Here is a 16,485-nt window from a genome sequence, read left to right on the forward strand (position 1 = left end):
CGGGGCCCGGATGGGGCGCGGGCGGGGAGCGGGGCCCGAGGCCGCCGCGCTGGCGGCGGGAAGGCCGCGGGTCGCGGGGCCTCAATGCGCTGCGGGTCCGCGCCGTGTCTCGGGGCCTTTCTCCGTCCGGTTTATGGCCTCGTCGTGCGCGTTTATTTTTCTCGTGTCTGCGCCGGCACAGCTTTTAGATCTCCCACGTTGTCTGCGACTGGCGCGGCCTCGTTGAGCGGCGGTGCCCGAGGGCCGGTGCCAGCGCGGGCAGTGCCGGCCGGGGCCGGTGCTGTGCCGGGCGCTCGGCAGTGCGGGAATCGCGGCTGCAGCGGCACCCGCTGCTGTTGGTGCTCGTGGGGCCGCTCGGAGCAGAGCGCTGGCTCTGTGCGTGGGGCGGGAGGGACAGGACGGTGCTGGATCCCCGCACCGGAGCACACCTGTGGGCCGGGGGAGGCCGGAGCTGCTGCCGGGAGAGCTGAGCCTGAGCCTGAGCCGGGCTGTGTCCGAGACCCGCTGCAGGTTTGCTGCGTGAGGATTTGCATTGGGATCCTGTGATCCACTTAATGAGGCGTCTGTGGAAAACAAAAGAGGAAAGAGATGGGGAACGGTAGAATTTCATTCCTATTATTAATTAACGTTGTTGTTGGCGTTTGATCACTTCTTGAAATGCTCCGTATTTCTGTTCATTTTGCTCCCTGAATGTGACTGATCACTGCTCGGATTGCTCGGCTCTCACCTCTTTACCAGCTCCTGTTTCCCTGTATTCTTGTGTTAATCACTTTTCTTTCTAGAGCAGTGTGAACAATTCTCTGACTTGTGTATCCCCCATTACAGCTGGGACAATCCACGTGTTCCATAGGCTTTATTAAACCCTTAGGGTTGATGGGATTTCTTGGATTCCTGTTGACTCGTGGGCTATGTCAGTGTGTGTGATGGATAAGAAAGTCAAGAGTCCTGGTCCTGTAAGTCTGTGCAGCATGAGATGTTACTGGGAGTGCCTTGGTTTTTGTTCTGAAACAGAGTAGCTCTGTGTATAGGGATCCTAATGCTCCTGGTGGTTTCCATGATTCAGAGCACTCAGGGGGCTGGAGTTACAGCTGTGATTGCAGTGGGCTCTCCCCAGGCTTGAGTGGAATATGAAGAGGAACATCTTAAGCTGGTGTGATTGTTAAATGTGTTGTACACCGAGTTTATAGCCCTGCTGTGGGTGGTTCTGCAGGACCATGGATACTCTGCTTTCCTAGGGGAGTTGTCTTGTGCAGTGCCACGTTTGTGGGAACAGCAGCAGTAAGCACAGCCTGAATGGAAATGTGAGTGTTGTGTGTAGCATCTTACTCAACTTAATCATGTTTGTTGAACGTTGGTACTGAAATGAACTTAATGTGAAATGTGCTATATACTCTGAATTAAAGCACTTTATTTTCTTTCAGGTTCTTACATGTTCTGTCACTTTTCTTTTCGTGGAAAAAGCCCTCCTTGAGGGCTCTTGACCTGAGACATGTAATTTTACTCTCAGAATCCCTCTCTTTAAGCTGTTGTACCAGCCTACTTTCTTTCCTGGAGCTGTGGTCTCAGAGCCCTCTGAATTGATTACAGCTCAGTGCTATTGGCTGCCACACCGACTACACGTGAAGCCTGTGAGGCTGGTAGAGTTTTAGTTACAGAAAGCTCAAACTTGCTGGGTTTGCAGACTTCAAAAAGAAGTTTAGAGAAGCTGTTCTTTCTGCTCTTCCAAGTGCTTTTAGAAGCAGCCAGGAAGGCAGCTGCAGGAGAGTCCTGCCAATTTAAGCATTTAGGGAGAGTGACAGAGTTCAGCAAATGAGAGGTGATAAATTTTGCCTTGTGCTGGAAACGATCAGGGCACTTCTGTTTGATGTGCCATTCTGTGATCAGGCATCTGAAAGCTTCAAACCGCTGGCCTAAATGATCCATTTGATTATACAACCTGGTTATATGTAGGTGATGTATGCAAAAATAGATTTTAATCTTTTTCTGAGGGAATAGGGTGGCAAATAAACTGCGTAGAAGGCAGAGACATTCTTCATGTGCATGGGTTTGCTGCCTTTGGTGTTTTGTTTTGTTTGTTTGTTTGTTTTTTTCTAATATTAGTAGCAGTGGCATGGTAAGTATAAAGGTATAATTTTCCTATCTCCCACTGCTTCCATGGTCTCCATGCAGGAGCACAGCAGCAAGTCCAGGTGTCTCATGAGGCCCTCAGAGATGGATTTGCAGCTCCTGGAAATCCTCCTACTACTTTTGTGCTGCTGAACAAGTTGGATGCTGTCCCTTCCTCCTGTTGCTCACTTGTCATCAAAGTGAAAGTACCAGCTGCTAATCCAGGGATGGATCAATGTGTGGGGCAGCTGTTGTCAGAAAGTGTTTGGAATCTGCAAGTTCTTATGTCCACTTCTTCTCACCTCCTGCAAATGCCCTGACCCTAGGAAAGGAGTCATTCCCTCACAGCACAGTTTTTTGTCTCCAGAAAATGTCTTTTCTGCAGGTGAAAAAATCACCATGGGCAATTTCTGGACAATCTCACACTGTTTAGAGAAAGGGAGATAAAAACTTTTTTTTTTTTTTTAATCTGTCTGTCATAAACCTGTCCTTTTTAAATACCAGTGCAGAAGGTGAGATAGTCCTGGTTGCATGAAGTTGTCCAGCTGTCTCTTCCCTGTGTAAGAACTCTGTGATGCTAACTGGCAGCATCTTCAACCCAGGAACAAAAACTGTGGAATCACAGAATTGTGGAATGGTTTGGGTTGGAAGGGACCTTAAACCCATCCAGTTCCACCCCCTCCATGGGCAGGGACACCTTCCACCAGCCCAGGTTGCTCCAAGCCCCGTCCAGCCTGGCCTTGGACACTTCCAGGGATGGGGCAGCCACAAATTCTTTGGGCAACCTGTGCCAGGGCCTCCCCACCCTCACAGGGGAGAATTTCTTCCCAATCTCCCATCTCACCCTGCCCTCTGGCAATGGGAAGTCATTGCCCTGTCACTATGTATTCATATAAAAAGCCCCTCTCCCTCCTTTTTTTATGCCCCCTCAAGGTATTGGGAGGCTGTAATGAGGTCACCCCAGAGCCTTCTCCAGGTGAACCCCCCCAGCTCTCCCAGCCTGGCTCCAGAGCAGAGGGGCTCCAGCCCTTGGAGCATCTCCGTGGCCTCCTCTGGGCTCTCTCCAGCAGCTCTTGTCTTTCTTGTGCTGAGAAAGGGGTTGTGCTGCTTGGAAGGTGTTGATGTGAAGCTCTGAGCAGCCTGGGAGCCTCCTCTCTCTGTCAGGGCTGACTGTTAACCTGGGAATGTTGGGGAAATCTCGGAGCTGGCTGCAGATATTCAGTGTCTCAGCTGGAGTTTTCTGGTTGCCCTTGTTCGTGTGGATCGAGCTGAGAGGCCACTGGGGGCCCTGATCCCCCCTGTGCTGGACCAGCAGTGGGTGGTGATTATGGCCAACCTGTATCTGATTTCTGACAGCATCCTAATGATGATTAATTTTGTTCCTAGGAATTGGGTATAGTTCATCAGACTGGTGAAATGAGGTCATTCCTCTGAAGAATGCAGCTTATTTTTTGGCCTCAAACACTTTTATCTCTGAATGGCAATATAAGCATTGACAAAAACACTCGATGGTGTTGTTTTATGGACATGGATAGAAGCAACTAAGGAAAACATTTAAAACCTTTCTAGACAAATCTGATTGCTATAAAATATGTAAAACTACTTTGCTGAAATATTAAAATTATGACAGTTGAGATTTGTCAGACTAAAAAGACACTTAAGACTAAGTTTATGCCCAGTGTTTATAAAACGACAACAAAAAAAGAGCTTAAAATATGGTGTACTGGAAATCACTGATTTAGCATATGGAAGTAAAGTTTGTGAAAATGCAGTGGTAGATTTTAGGAATGGCCACTTCTGGTACAGAGATATTTGTATTGACAAAAATGTGATCTTAGGTTTGGTCAAGGTAAGGAGAACAAGTGCAGTGTCCTCATTCCAGGTTTGCAAAGGGAAGAAGAATCAATGAGATGAGATCTGTTACCTCTGGAAAACCTGAATGGCTGGCAAACAGAAAGAGTTTGATTTACAGACAGAACTGACACATTGATGTGGAAGGATCATATATGTGCAGCTTCTGTGGCTTAACACTCAGAGTTTCAGGGTAAAAGAATCTTCCTGTGTAAAGACAAACTTTTTTTTTTTAAAGTGACCTTCATTAGCACAGGTCAGTACTGAGCTGGTTTTGTTCTTGTGTAAGGAGTCAGGGGAGTTAAGCTGCCAACTGAATCAAATTGAATATTGAATTTAAAGTTTTCCTGTTTGCTGATTTAGAATATTGTGGTTGCAGGGCAGAGGAACCCAGATGAGTCAGAGAATAGTGACCTGATCGATGGCAGTGGGACAGTAAAAAGAGCAATGGGGTAGCAGTAGTTTGTGGGCAGGAATCTGTGACACCTCACTTTCTGCCTTTAAGTTTCCATGGGTACCAAAGCCCCGTGTTCCCAGTTCAGGAAGATGGCTTTTTCAGTGGAATGTAGGATTCATCCTCCTGAAACACAGAGTTGCCACTCAGCCTGAACAAGGAAAGGTGAGCTCTCAAAACATGGGCACGCTACTTCATACCTAATTTGGTTTTATTCATAAGAAAAACTTTAACCTTATCCTTGCCCTCCCCAGTGTACAGTGAAATATTCTTTTGGAAGATTTAAGCGTGTTGCCCAGATCTGAGGTGAAGCTTTGAAGTGTGTGACCTGTACATGCTGGAATAACCTCCTGTGTTCAGCTTCGTGTTGTTTCCCCCCGTGCAGTGGATAAATGTTGTTCTTGAATTAAAGAGACAATCTGGATTTTGTGATTTCCCCCTCCTCCCGATTGGCTTTTGGTGTTTGGTCAAGATTTGAAGGGATTTTGAAGGAGTTTGAAGGAATATTGCATGAATGCAGCGTGAGTCAAATAGCAACGGGGCTTGCACTGCACTGTCATTGCCCTGTGGTCTGTCTGGGTGTTGGAGAGGTCTGTGCTATGTGCAGAGGTGCTGGGGACAGGAAAGGAGTTTGTGTAAAGAATAAAAGGAGTTTTCTTGGAGACTATGGGGAAAGGATCTGTGGCATGTGAAGCAGAGACATCTGGGTTAAGAAATAGAGACAGATGTGTTCTGGCTGTGGAGCACTAGGAAACTTCCTTTTTCTTGGGAGGTGTGTAGGCACAGGTGGAGGTTTTCTGCTGGTGCAGCTTCTCAGGTGAAACCAATTCTGTTCCTTGCAGTGATTTCAGAGAAGAAAATGTTGGGTTTTTCACCCTAGGTAGGGTCTGTCCCTTCTCTGTCTTGATCAAACTCGTGCTTCTCTATCCTGTCCTGAGAGCTGGCTGCAGAGCAAGTTTTTGCATGGCAATACTGTGTTGGATCATTCTTGAAAACTTTTCCTGAAACAGTTTAAACTTGTGGAGGCTCTGGAGGCCCTTCAGGCCCTTCTGTGTGTGTGGCATTGGTTTTGGCACGTGTTCAAACCTGGACATCTCAGCAGCTCTGCAGCTGTCTTCTGCAGATATGTGGATTGGTTTGGCACTTGCCTGGATGTTGTAGTGTCCTTTTTTGTTCTGTTTCAGGTGAGGCCTCCAAGAAAGTGCTCAACAGCTCCAGATTGAGAGCCAGAGCAGTGTCTAAGATAACCAAATTTGTTGTTTGCCTCTGAGTCAGCCATGGCTGCTGGGGGAGGCATGTCAACAAATATCTGTGTGCTGGAGAAACAGGAGGAGGGCTCTTCTTTGTATAGCCCTGAGGTTCTACTTGAAGCACCCCACTGAGATTCTCAAATACACAAGGCAGAGCTCAAGAACAGACCCATGAGACTGAAGTCTGAGTTCATAAAGCAGCTCATGGGCAGGACTCTCCAGCATCACTGGTTTCAGGGTCCCTGTTCATTCACCGCTGACAACTACAGCAAGGAGATTTCACCAGTTCAGAGGCTCTGTCAGACACTGTCTCCTGAAGCCCTTCCTGCACAGCCTGTCCTGGGTGATGCTGCCTGGCACTTCAGTGCAGAGAAAGGCTGGTCTGGGATCAGTAACTGCATCAGCAGCCTCGGGTCTGCTGTGGTTTAAGGACAGTGCTGTGCTCATTGTGGCCCATTCCCAGTGCTCCAGTGAAGGTGCCACAATTTCCCATCTTAAGTTCTGTAGTGGCTGAAATGCTCACATCATCAACCATCCCACCCAGAGCACTGTGTCCATCTCTGGGGCTCCCAGCACAAGAAAGACACGGACCTGTTGGAGCACGTCCAGAGGAGGCCATGGAGATGCTCCAAGGGCTGGAGCCCCTCTGCTCTGGAGCCAGGCTGGGAGAGCTGGGGGGGTTCACCTGGAGAAGAGAAGGCTCCAGGGAGAGCTGAGAGCCCCTTGCAGGGCCTAAAGGGGCTCCAGGAGAGTTGGAGAGGGACTGGGGACAAGGGATGGAGGGACAGGACAAGGGGAATGGTGTCCCTGCCCATGGAAGAGGGTGGAACGAGATGACCTTTAGGGTCCTTTCCCACCCAAATCATTCTGGGATTCCATGAGCATCTGTTAGGGTATCTATGTTCAAGTTTGTGATCCCAGAAGGGGTCTGTGCCTTTGCAGTCCTGTGAACAAGGTGAAGTAGACAAAACCTCTTACCTGATGTCAAAGACAGTTCTCCTTACCAGTGTTCCTGTTTCACATGATCTCCTCAAATCTGTACAGGTCTTCCTTCTTAGCAAACATCTTGCAGTAAAAGCATTTAATAGCTCTGATTCCTGGAATTCTGTGTGAAGATAGAGTATTGTTTGGAAAACACTTTTGTTGGTCTGTTGCCAGAACCGTTAAACCTTCTGGGATCTGGTGTGCTCTTGTGAGAAGGTGATTGCCATGATCAGAGCAACATTTCTGAAAATAATGCCATGGAGAACGTTTCAGTCCAGTCCTGGAAGTGCCAGCCTGGCTGTGGGTGCCTGAGCAGTGTTTGGCATAGGTGGTGAAGTGTTGGGCTGTGGGGATTCGGGCACCTGCACAGTGGAGGGAGGATTCAGGCACAGCACTTGTGGTTCCTTTTGATTGCTCGATGCTCCCTTGGCATCATAAGTTTGAGAATGTCTTACCCACGGAATAAAGTGACCCTGCCTTTTCAAAGAAGTTCTGCACAGTTTGGTTATTTAAAAAAAAATTGGCATTTTGGGAGCTGCAGTGCAACCAAAGGTAGCCTTTAAGTTTCTGGTTTTTGGGACATAGAATTGAAGGCCTGTTTTGGAAAGGCTGCAAAGTACCAGTCTTGTTACAGGCATCTTTCCCATCTTATACCTCCTTTTTGGAATTCTTTTTGGTGTTCAAAGGTTACAGTTCTTCAGGGGCTGTTTTTGTTTTTGCTGGCACGAGAGCTGTTCACCTGTTGGGAACACACCTGATGCAGGTGGGCAGTGGCACTGTGAGCTGCAGGGTGTGCCTGGTGGGGGGTGTACTTGAGCTCTGGCAGACTTTGGGCTGTGAGCACCTGCCCTGGAGAACCTGTTCCAGAACCTTTTCCTAATATCCAACCTAAACCTCCCCTGACACATTGAAAAGACCCCAGATTAAATATCAGCCCCCCCTGCCCAGGGGTGCCTTTGTCTGGGGTCCCTCCCCAGGGGCACCAGCTCGAGCTGTTCTGTGTCCCTGCACCACAAAGGAGCCAGAGTCTGGGACTGTGCTCTGGGAACCTGGGGGCTGAGCTGGTGAGGGGAACTGGTCTGACTGGAGGAGTGTGGGGTGTGGGGGGTCATGTGGGGCCCCTGTTGGGTCACTGGAGCTGCTGCTGTGAAGGGGCTTCGATTCCAGCAGTGACAGTCTGGGCTGGTGCCAGTGGGGCCCCCAGAGTGGCATCAGGCTGGTTGGATGGGGGAGTTTCCTTGGCACCCCCCCACGGAGGAAGTGGTTTCCCATTAACTTCCAGGATGGCTGGACAGTGTTAATCTTGCAACAGATTGTGTAAGTGCCTGGTGAAAGTTTAGGAAGAAAGAAGCATCTTCTCTCTCCATGCTCTGCTCCTTTTCCTCTTCACTGTGCCTTTATCACTCCCTCATGCTTCATTCCTGGTATCCCCAGGGAATGTTTGCCAGGCCTGTGTGCAAGGACTTCCTGTGATTTTTTTCCAGATGTCTGAAGCAAAGCAGGTGGAAGTTTCCTTCCCACTTCTAATGCCTCTGAATCAGCACTGCCCTGGGCATGCCTTGTGTATCCCGGGAGGTGCAGACAGTGAGTACTGCAGGCAGTTGGGTTGGAGGCTGTGGGACAATGATGGAAAGTCAACAGCCCCTGCCAAACTCCTGTCAATTCTACTTAATGCCAGATAAGAGTTTGGTAACTTGCCATCATGGTGTGCTGGGACAGTTTCTGTGCTTGGTTTGTGACTGTGGTGCCTCCTTTTTAGGCAGCAGATACACCTTGGGCGTTAAAAAAAACCCCAAAACCCCAAACTCTTTTCCTTAAGTTTCTGATTTTGGAAATATATAGCAATTTCTTAATCTTGGCACCAGGAGGATTTTTCTTATATGCTGGGTAAATTAGGTTACAGTGAAGGAAATTTGAACTTTTGTCTCGTAAAGATGGAAAAATCTCAGTGTTTCTACTTTTTGTATCATACAACTTCCAGACTCATCAACATATTGGTGTCTTGTTCTAGTAGGGCTTGAATTTTGTAGAGGACAAAGGCAAGCAAAGTTGCCTTCCATTAAGATAATTTAAAAAATGTTGTGTGTATGTGGTTTTGTAGCTCAGGTACAGTGAACAGAGACAGTTCAGCTCGTTGTGTGTTGTTTAGCAGAACAGGAAACTTCTCTGAGGTTGTGCTCAAACAGTCCTGACAGAGCTGGGAGGGAAAGTGTATTTAATGACAGAATTTCTCAGCACAACTGAGACAACCTGGAGGTTTAAAAATCATAGGATGGGGGGCATCTCTTCCCCTGATTTCAGCTTTGCTGTGCTCCCCCTGCTCTCCAGTCCTCTGGCATTAAGTGGTGCTTATCTCGCTGCAAGGGAAGCAGATTAAAATTGCTGACAAATCAAAAAGGGCTTCCCTCCTGTGTAGTTTTCCATTGCTCTCACGGTACAGATTGGTTATCCTGTGGGCAGAGGGTGCTGGGGCAGGCTTCAGTTGACACTTCAAACAGAAATGGGGGGTAGAACCTGATCTGTGGGCGAGGGGGAGCAAGACCTCTTCTGCTCTAAGCTACCAGCTCTTAATGCTTTAACATGTATTAAAAAGGTAAAGATTCAGGTCAAATCTGTGCTGTGTTAAATTTAAGTTTTCTCATGGTTTGTTCTATAATGATGTGCTCAGGGATTGCCAGTTAAAAAAATCTGACCTTTGCAAGAATAGAGTATGAAATAAACGTCAGACAGGACTGAACAGCAGCTACTGGTGAAGGGCCTGAAGTCCCTTCGTGCAGGGAATGTTTGTTCCCTTTGTAGACTGAGGATTTCTACTTGCTGTTCCTGACTTCTGCCATTGTTCAGCTTCTGGTTGTCAGTGTGGTGCTGTCTGTGGAAGGGCTCGTCCTTTAGATCTGATCTGCAGATCCTGTTGCAGGAACAGGGTTTAGATATCCTGATTTTGACTATTTGAGAGTGGTCAAAGCGCTTTAAAATCTCCGGTTCTGTCAGGCCATGAGCAGTTTGGATCTGGTGTGGCTTTGAGTTGCACTTGAAATGTCAGGATTCAATCCCTGATGGCTGACTGAGGTGGAGAGTACCTTTCTGTGATGGAATTTCTGGATGTTTTCTCAAGGCTTTCCTTAAAAAGGTGTAAAAAGAGAAACTGTCAAATACTCAATATGCCCCAAAGTTGGTGTGCAGCACAGACTCACAGGTTACATACACACAGTTAAAGCAGCACCAAACACAGCATTGAACAGGTGCAGGACAAGCAACGGGTGCAGGGGAAAACATACAGAAAATAAATAGTCCCCAGTTGAGACACTGAGCTGGGTCAGTAGATCTGGCTGCTTCCCTCTCTGTCTGAAAGAGTTCTGGGCATAAGGTTGGAATTCAGGTTGAGGTGGCAGTTTGGTTCTGGCTGGTCAGGTGTTTGGACATGGGGAACCTGATTTTTGCCTTAGCTGTTGGGAATATTTTGGTTTACAGCAACGTCTGCAAAATCTGTCTTGATGCTTTTTGTTACTGTAAAAAAAAAAAAATTATCTTGATGAGCTCTTTAATGGGACATAGTTCTGTAAAATGCCGTGCTTGTGAGTTTGAAAGGATGAATTGTTCTGGAATTTTCAACAAATGATGTTTTGTGAGCGGAAAAAATGCGTTGCTGAAGCAGTGGCTTGTTCTCAGCTTTTAAAATAAACATTCAGACTTATTTCAGGTGGAGGAACTTTTGGCTTCTTGAAATGCGAAGATCTAGAACTCACTGGGGTTTTTCTCCTCTTTGCAGATACATTATAAAATGTCTAATGGTTATGAAGATCACATGGCTGAAGATTGCAGGGATGATATTGGTAGGACAAATTTAATTGTGAACTACCTCCCTCAGAACATGACACAGGATGAGTTACGGAGTCTGTTCAGCAGCATCGGAGAAGTGGAATCTGCAAAACTTATTCGGGACAAAGTTGCAGGTAAGGTCCAGTGCATCAGAAATTGTCACTTTGGGGTAGACTGCTCAAGCAAATACTTGATTTAATGCACCTTAATGTGGAAATATTGTATATTCGTGCGTGTGTGTAATCAAACTATCGACAGCTATGCCTGGAACTCCAGTAATGCCAGGACTAGATAGTGGGTGTTAGGAGGATAGAATGCTCAAGGCTAAACTAATGACTATTGTGTATATGGCTAAAATTCCAAGAAGTACAGTTCCCAGATCTGAATATCAATAGGCATGTCTAAAACTAGCTTGGATTTAGTCACCAGCTGATTTATTCTTCCTACAGTCTGAGTGGTTTTGACTCTACCAGAGCTCTGAATATACAAACAAATGTTTTGCTCTGATTTTGATCAGTAAAATAAAGGTGTGGCGAGTGTCTGAAATGGCCTTATCCACTCTTGAGGAATTTAATTTGTGAGTCCCTTTACACAGGATTGGTAGTAGTAGCTTTAAAATATGAGAGGAATGAGTTGTTCAGATCTGTGAAACTTAATGTTTCATTGAAGCCAGACAAGTGCTGACAGAGCAGCTGGTTCCATGAGCCATATCTGTTTAGTAGCAGGAGCTTTCAGCTGCTCTGTGAAGAGGTTTTTGGTCCTTGTACTGTTCAAATACTTCATTTACAGGTTTTGGTTATTCTCGTTCAGAATTCGCAGAATCTTGGATTTTGTGAGAGAGCATGGTTGTTTCTGGGGGGGGGGAAGTATGTGTGCTGTTAACTAACTGTGCACATGTGTGTGTTCCCAGCCTGCAGCTGAATGCTTGTGGAATTCTCTGCTGCACATGCTCAGTCTTGTATTTCAGACTCCAGCAATACTGATCATTATCTAATCCATAAGGGAACAAGCCTGAGACTGCTCCACTGGCTGGGAAAGCTGCAGGAGAGCTCATGGAATGCATGAGAGTTCTTTGTACTCTTGTATCTATAGTACTTTATTTTATATGCTGGAGAATAGACATGAGAACTGAGTAATTAAAACCTTTAAGATTTCCTTTCAGAGCAGCCTCTCCGATTTCCATGTCTCTGGTTTTCCTGATGTCTCTCAGCTGAAGTTTCACATGAAGCCTGTCTGTCTAAGTGTGTACTTATGGGATGTATATGTTCAGTCATGATCAAATAGTTACATAAACACTGATTTCTTTCAATTTTTTGGCAGCTGAGTGTTCAGCCCAGATGTTGTTGTACACCTTGAGGTGTTCAGGAGTTGAGGCTTGCTCTGAAGGCTGGTTTTGCAAGGAATAAGACCCCTTGTTTAATGATGGCAAGTCATAGCTGACCCACACCTTGGACTGTCAAATAAATACAAAATCACCTGCGTGGGAGGGAAGGATTTTTTTGGTGGGAAGCAAGAGACTCATCACTGCCTGAAGCTGAGACTCTTCCTGCACTCTGTTCCCTGTAGCTTCAAACACTGCTAAAGTCTGGTTAACTTTAACTTGGAACTTGACAGTGCTGGCTAGTTTGAAGTCCAAACCATACACTTTTGTGCTTCAGGATGTTCCTAATCTGAAGAATCAAAAGTAAAAGTGCTGTTAGTGTTGCATGGAGTCTTTGGGTGCCTGCAGATAGAACACTGGCTTTTCTTGTAAGTGGCTGCAGGTGTTGGATTCTACAGTGGTCACGCCACTGAATTTGGTTGCTACCTCATTTTTCATTCACTTGCAACACTGTTAGGGGCAGTTCCCAGTCATCTCCATGCTCACTGGTAGTTCTGGAATATCAGTACCTAAGAATTGGCTTCTTTAGGAACCTTCTAAACCTTTTTTCTTCCTTTTGCTTTTCTTCCTGCCTTTTCATGTTTGCATTAAACATCTCTGTTCTCAAACTCTGCATTAGCAGACGGGTGTGTGGCTGCCCCTGAACAGAACAGTCCTGTGGCAGAATTCTGCTTTCCCTGTGCCTCCACTTGCATTTCCCTGGCCCCGTGGCAGACAGCAGGAAACAGGAGCTGCAGAAAAACCTGTTCAGCTCCCTGACCTTGGTTTCTGGGCCGATAAGTCACAGTATTGGCATGTGAGGCATAGCGGGGTTGAGTGGCCTGGACAGGAGGGAGGTAACCTTTGCTTTTGTTGGAGTGAGACTTTTTGGATCAGTTCAGTTCTTTTCAGTGAAGTCACAGCTTTGATGCCTCCCCGAAGTTCTAATAATCAAGTGTTTTGTCTTTGGAGTTCCCTTTGTTGTCTGTATTTGCAGAGTTAAAATCAGTGTTTGGTTGATAACGCTTACTTTTCACAAAACATTCACTGATATGTAAATTTTTTCTCAATTCATTGTCTATTAATGAAACATGTGAAGCAGAAAATGTCTTCTGCCTGGAATGCAGTTTTTAATGACTTATTGAACTGGCCTGAGCTTTCTGGAGACTGATTACTGGATTCAAGAATTGATTTGGAAGCCAAAGTTTGGGTTTGTTCGAGCAAAGGACATTATGATCATTATATATATTAATGGGTTTTGCTTCAAATGCAGCACAGTATTGAACAATCTGTGTTCCATGTGTTAGACTGAGGTTACAAAGTGTAGAGAAACTCTTTGAAGCCACCAGACTGCTCATCCTTTGTCTCATTATTGGTGGGCTTTAGGGAAGCAGCAAACCATGGTGTCAGTTCACATTCCTAGCAGGAATTTTCAGCTTTGTGTACACGTGGGTTGTCACTGTTGGTGAAGGTGCCACTGAGTTTGGGTTGTGTGACAGCTTCTTTTTCTGTTTGGTTTGGTTTTTTGTCAGTAACTGTACAGAGAAGCTTGTGCACAGTAGATGAGTGTTAGCAGGGTGCAGGGCTCCTCCAGCTTTTCCTGGTCAGACTGGAGGTGTAGAGGGCTGGGCTCTGCATTCCCAGTTGGTGTATTGCATTCCTCAGCACTTCCAGACATGGCTTTCCCTGGCTTGTGATGGGTGATCAGTCCTTGGGGTCAGTGGGCAGATACTGGGTTGTTGCTCTGCTGCTCACTGCACTTGTGTTCATGGGGAGCATGTCTTGGACATCCAGGATTTTCATAAGAGAACTACAGAATTCATTGGATACTGTCCTTTCTGTCAGATTTTAATCGAGCACCAGCTGTACCTGGGGGCTTTGAACCCTGGGGAAGTGTTGAAAGGCTGATTCCTGCTTCCCAGTACAGTGTGCACAGTGTCCAACCTGAGATGTAGCTTTTCACTGTAGCATGGCCTGTCTTGGTGATTGCTGAGATCTGTGAGTAGACACTGACCCAGTTCCATCAATGAAATCCTCCCTTCCTGTGGCTCTGGCTCATGAGTGTGAGAGCAAGGAGAAGTTTGGGGTTGATCCAGTCAACCTGCACTGATCAGACTGTATCCCTGCATCACTGACTGCAGACACAGTGGGGCCAGGCTTGTGCTCTGCACTGGTTCCCTCTCCAGTGATGTGTATGATGTTAAATGTCCCCTTCCTTGGAGCAGCTACCTCAGGCCAGAGAGGACTCAGCAGAAAAAATACATCCTGTGCTGTATTTTGCATTGAAGGTGCTTGACTTTGCTGCAACATCCACATTCTGGGGTCTGGGTTTCCAGACAGTGTGCTGTGCTGGACTCTTCTTACAGGTGGACGTTTTTAAAACATTTCTCCTCCTTCAGTACCTGTTAACACCAAAATCCAGGCCTCTGGACACTCTAGGCTGCTGAATTTCTTCCAGCATGAATGCTGATGGCTCGTTGTGTGAGGATGTCTGATTGTGCACTGCGTGGATCAATACCTCTACATTTTCTGAGAGAGCACAGCCATCTTGAGCCTGCTGTCCATGCAGCTGTACATACACAGGCTGTTAGTCCTTCTGGACAAAATGCTGAAGCTGAAACTTAATCTGTCATGAGTGTTTTAGTTTCTCTGTCTTCCCCTCACCCTGATAAAGTGTTGGTATTTTCAAACCTGACTGTCCTAAACTTCTGAAAAGCTCGGGTTAAACACCTGCTCTTTGTGGAACTGTTCAAAAATTAAAAGCTGCCAAGCTCATATGTGAAGTCATCATAGGCTGATATTAAAAATAATGTTCCTGCTTATTGGCATGGTGTGAGCTGTGGGATGGCTCCTCCTGTGATGCTCTGTGTGACTGTCCTTGGAGTGCAGTGCAGAGTTCAGCAAAAACAGCATGAGGCTGTGTTGGGGGAGGTTTAGGTTGGATCTCAGGGAAAGGTTCTTCCCCCAGAGGGTGCTGGGGCACTGCCCAGGCTCCCCAGGGCAGCGGGCACGGCCCCAAGGCTGCCAGAGCTCAAAGAGTGTTTGGAAAACACTCTGAGGGACAGGGTGGGATTGTTGGGGCTGTGCTTTGCAGGGCCAGGCATTGGACTGGATGATCCTTGTGGGTCCTTTCCAACTCAGGATGTTCTAGGATTCTATTCTGGGATTCTATGAACCTTTTCCCCATGTGTTCATGGTCTCAGACCCCTGTGGGGTTCATTGCTCCTGACACCCATAGCTCTGGGTCCGTGGTGACAGGTTTCCTGTGCACACCTCTCTGTGTGAGTGTTCCTTCTGATGGCAGTTGGTTTTGTTAGGGAGGCATCCAACTTCTGAGGATTCCTGTTCCCTCCCTCACACCTTCTGTACTGCCTGAGCAGGGGATGTTATCCCTGTGACACTCGTGACAAAATACTCATGACTTTCTGCTCTAGGAAATGTAGGATATGATCCTTCAGACTGTGCCTGAGGCTCTGTCTGTACCTGTCAGCTCCCAAAACATGGCCCCCTCTGTGCAGAGGCTGGAGGAGACGTGGGCACTGCACTGCCTGTGTTTGCTGCTGTCAGGGAGCACTGATGGAGCTCACTGAGGCTGAACCCTGGGATCAGCAGCTGCCAGGGACAAAGGGATTGCTCCACTGCTGCTGAAAAACGTGGAACAGAAAGGACATTTTGGGGTGACTTGTTAAGGTTGTGTGCAGAAACCTGGGTCCATCTCAAACAGTGCTGTCATGGTGCTCACTCTCTGCAGGTGTGCCTGGGGCATGTTGCTTACAGGACTAAAAAGAAGTCACTTCTAGGTCGTTGCAGTTGGTCAGGAATGGATATCCAGCTTCACCTTTTCCCTGTCTTTTTCTTTTCGTGGTGTGTCCTCTGGAAGACTGGTTCTCAGGAGTCTAAAAAAGCAAATGAATGTCCATGTCCTTGTAAGCTTATAAAGTAGAAAGGGGAGGAGGATTTTGTTGCCCTGCTGTCAGGTCCTGCAGAGCAGTGAGTAGCTCCAACTCACGTGACAGAGCAACTCTCCTGTCAGTAGTGCAGTGGACTCTGCAGAAACAGAATTCTGAAGTGTTATTGTCTGTGGAATGGATCTAAGTATTCTCTTCGGTTGAAATAGTTTTCTTTTGCATTGACAACACCTGTGAAATTGCTTATATGCAGGTTTGCTGTTAACTGTGGAATTGGAATGCATCATTACCCCTGGATTTTTTTTTTCTAGCTCTTTAATCACATTTGGTGGTGTGTGATTTCTTTAAATGTGCATTCAAGAATGCCTTGTGGCAGTGGTTAACTTAATGAGAAGTGCAAATGCTTTGCAGACAAATTGCCCAAATACTGAAAACGTGAACACCCTTCCAGCTCTGCCAGCTCCACTTAATTTCCTTTCTCATAAGGGTGGCCACATAAACTGCCTTAGAGGTAGTAACTGAGTTCAGCAAGGGTACAGGAATACAGTTAATCTAAATCATAGCATCATGGAATCTCCTGAGCTGGAGAGATGATCCTCCTGCAAGGATCATCCAGTACAACCCCTGCCCTGCACAGACACCCCAACAATCCCACCCTGTCCCTCAGAGCGTTGTCCAAACCCTCCTGGAGCTCTGGCAGCCTTGGGGCCGTGCCCACTGCCCTGGGGAGCCTGGGCAGTGCCCCAGCACCCT

The 16,485-nt window shown here is 46.9% G+C and overlaps 1 protein-coding gene across 2 annotated transcripts in view; it reads left to right on the forward strand.

Moving 5' to 3' along the window:
• Positions 1-4,553: 4,553 nt before the first annotated feature.
• ELAVL1 (ELAV like RNA binding protein 1) overlaps positions 4,554-16,485 on the forward strand; it is a 40,478-nt gene continuing 28,546 nt past the window's right edge. The window contains exons 1-2 of one of the 2 annotated variants that reach the window (XM_027669958.1): positions 4,554-4,576; positions 10,415-10,598. In XM_027669958.1, the coding sequence (XP_027525759.1) occupies positions 10,427-10,598 (172 nt within the window). In that variant the 5' untranslated portion in view covers positions 4,554-4,576; positions 10,415-10,426. Of the gene's footprint in view, positions 4,577-10,414; positions 10,599-16,485 lie in introns of those variants that run through there. The other variant, XM_027669959.1, reaches the window with a different exon arrangement.

This window comes from Corapipo altera, unplaced genomic scaffold, assembly GCF_003945725.1.
Source record: "Corapipo altera isolate COAL_440 unplaced genomic scaffold, ASM394572v1 186, whole genome shotgun sequence".
Lineage (NCBI taxonomy): Eukaryota > Metazoa > Chordata > Aves > Passeriformes > Pipridae > Corapipo > Corapipo altera.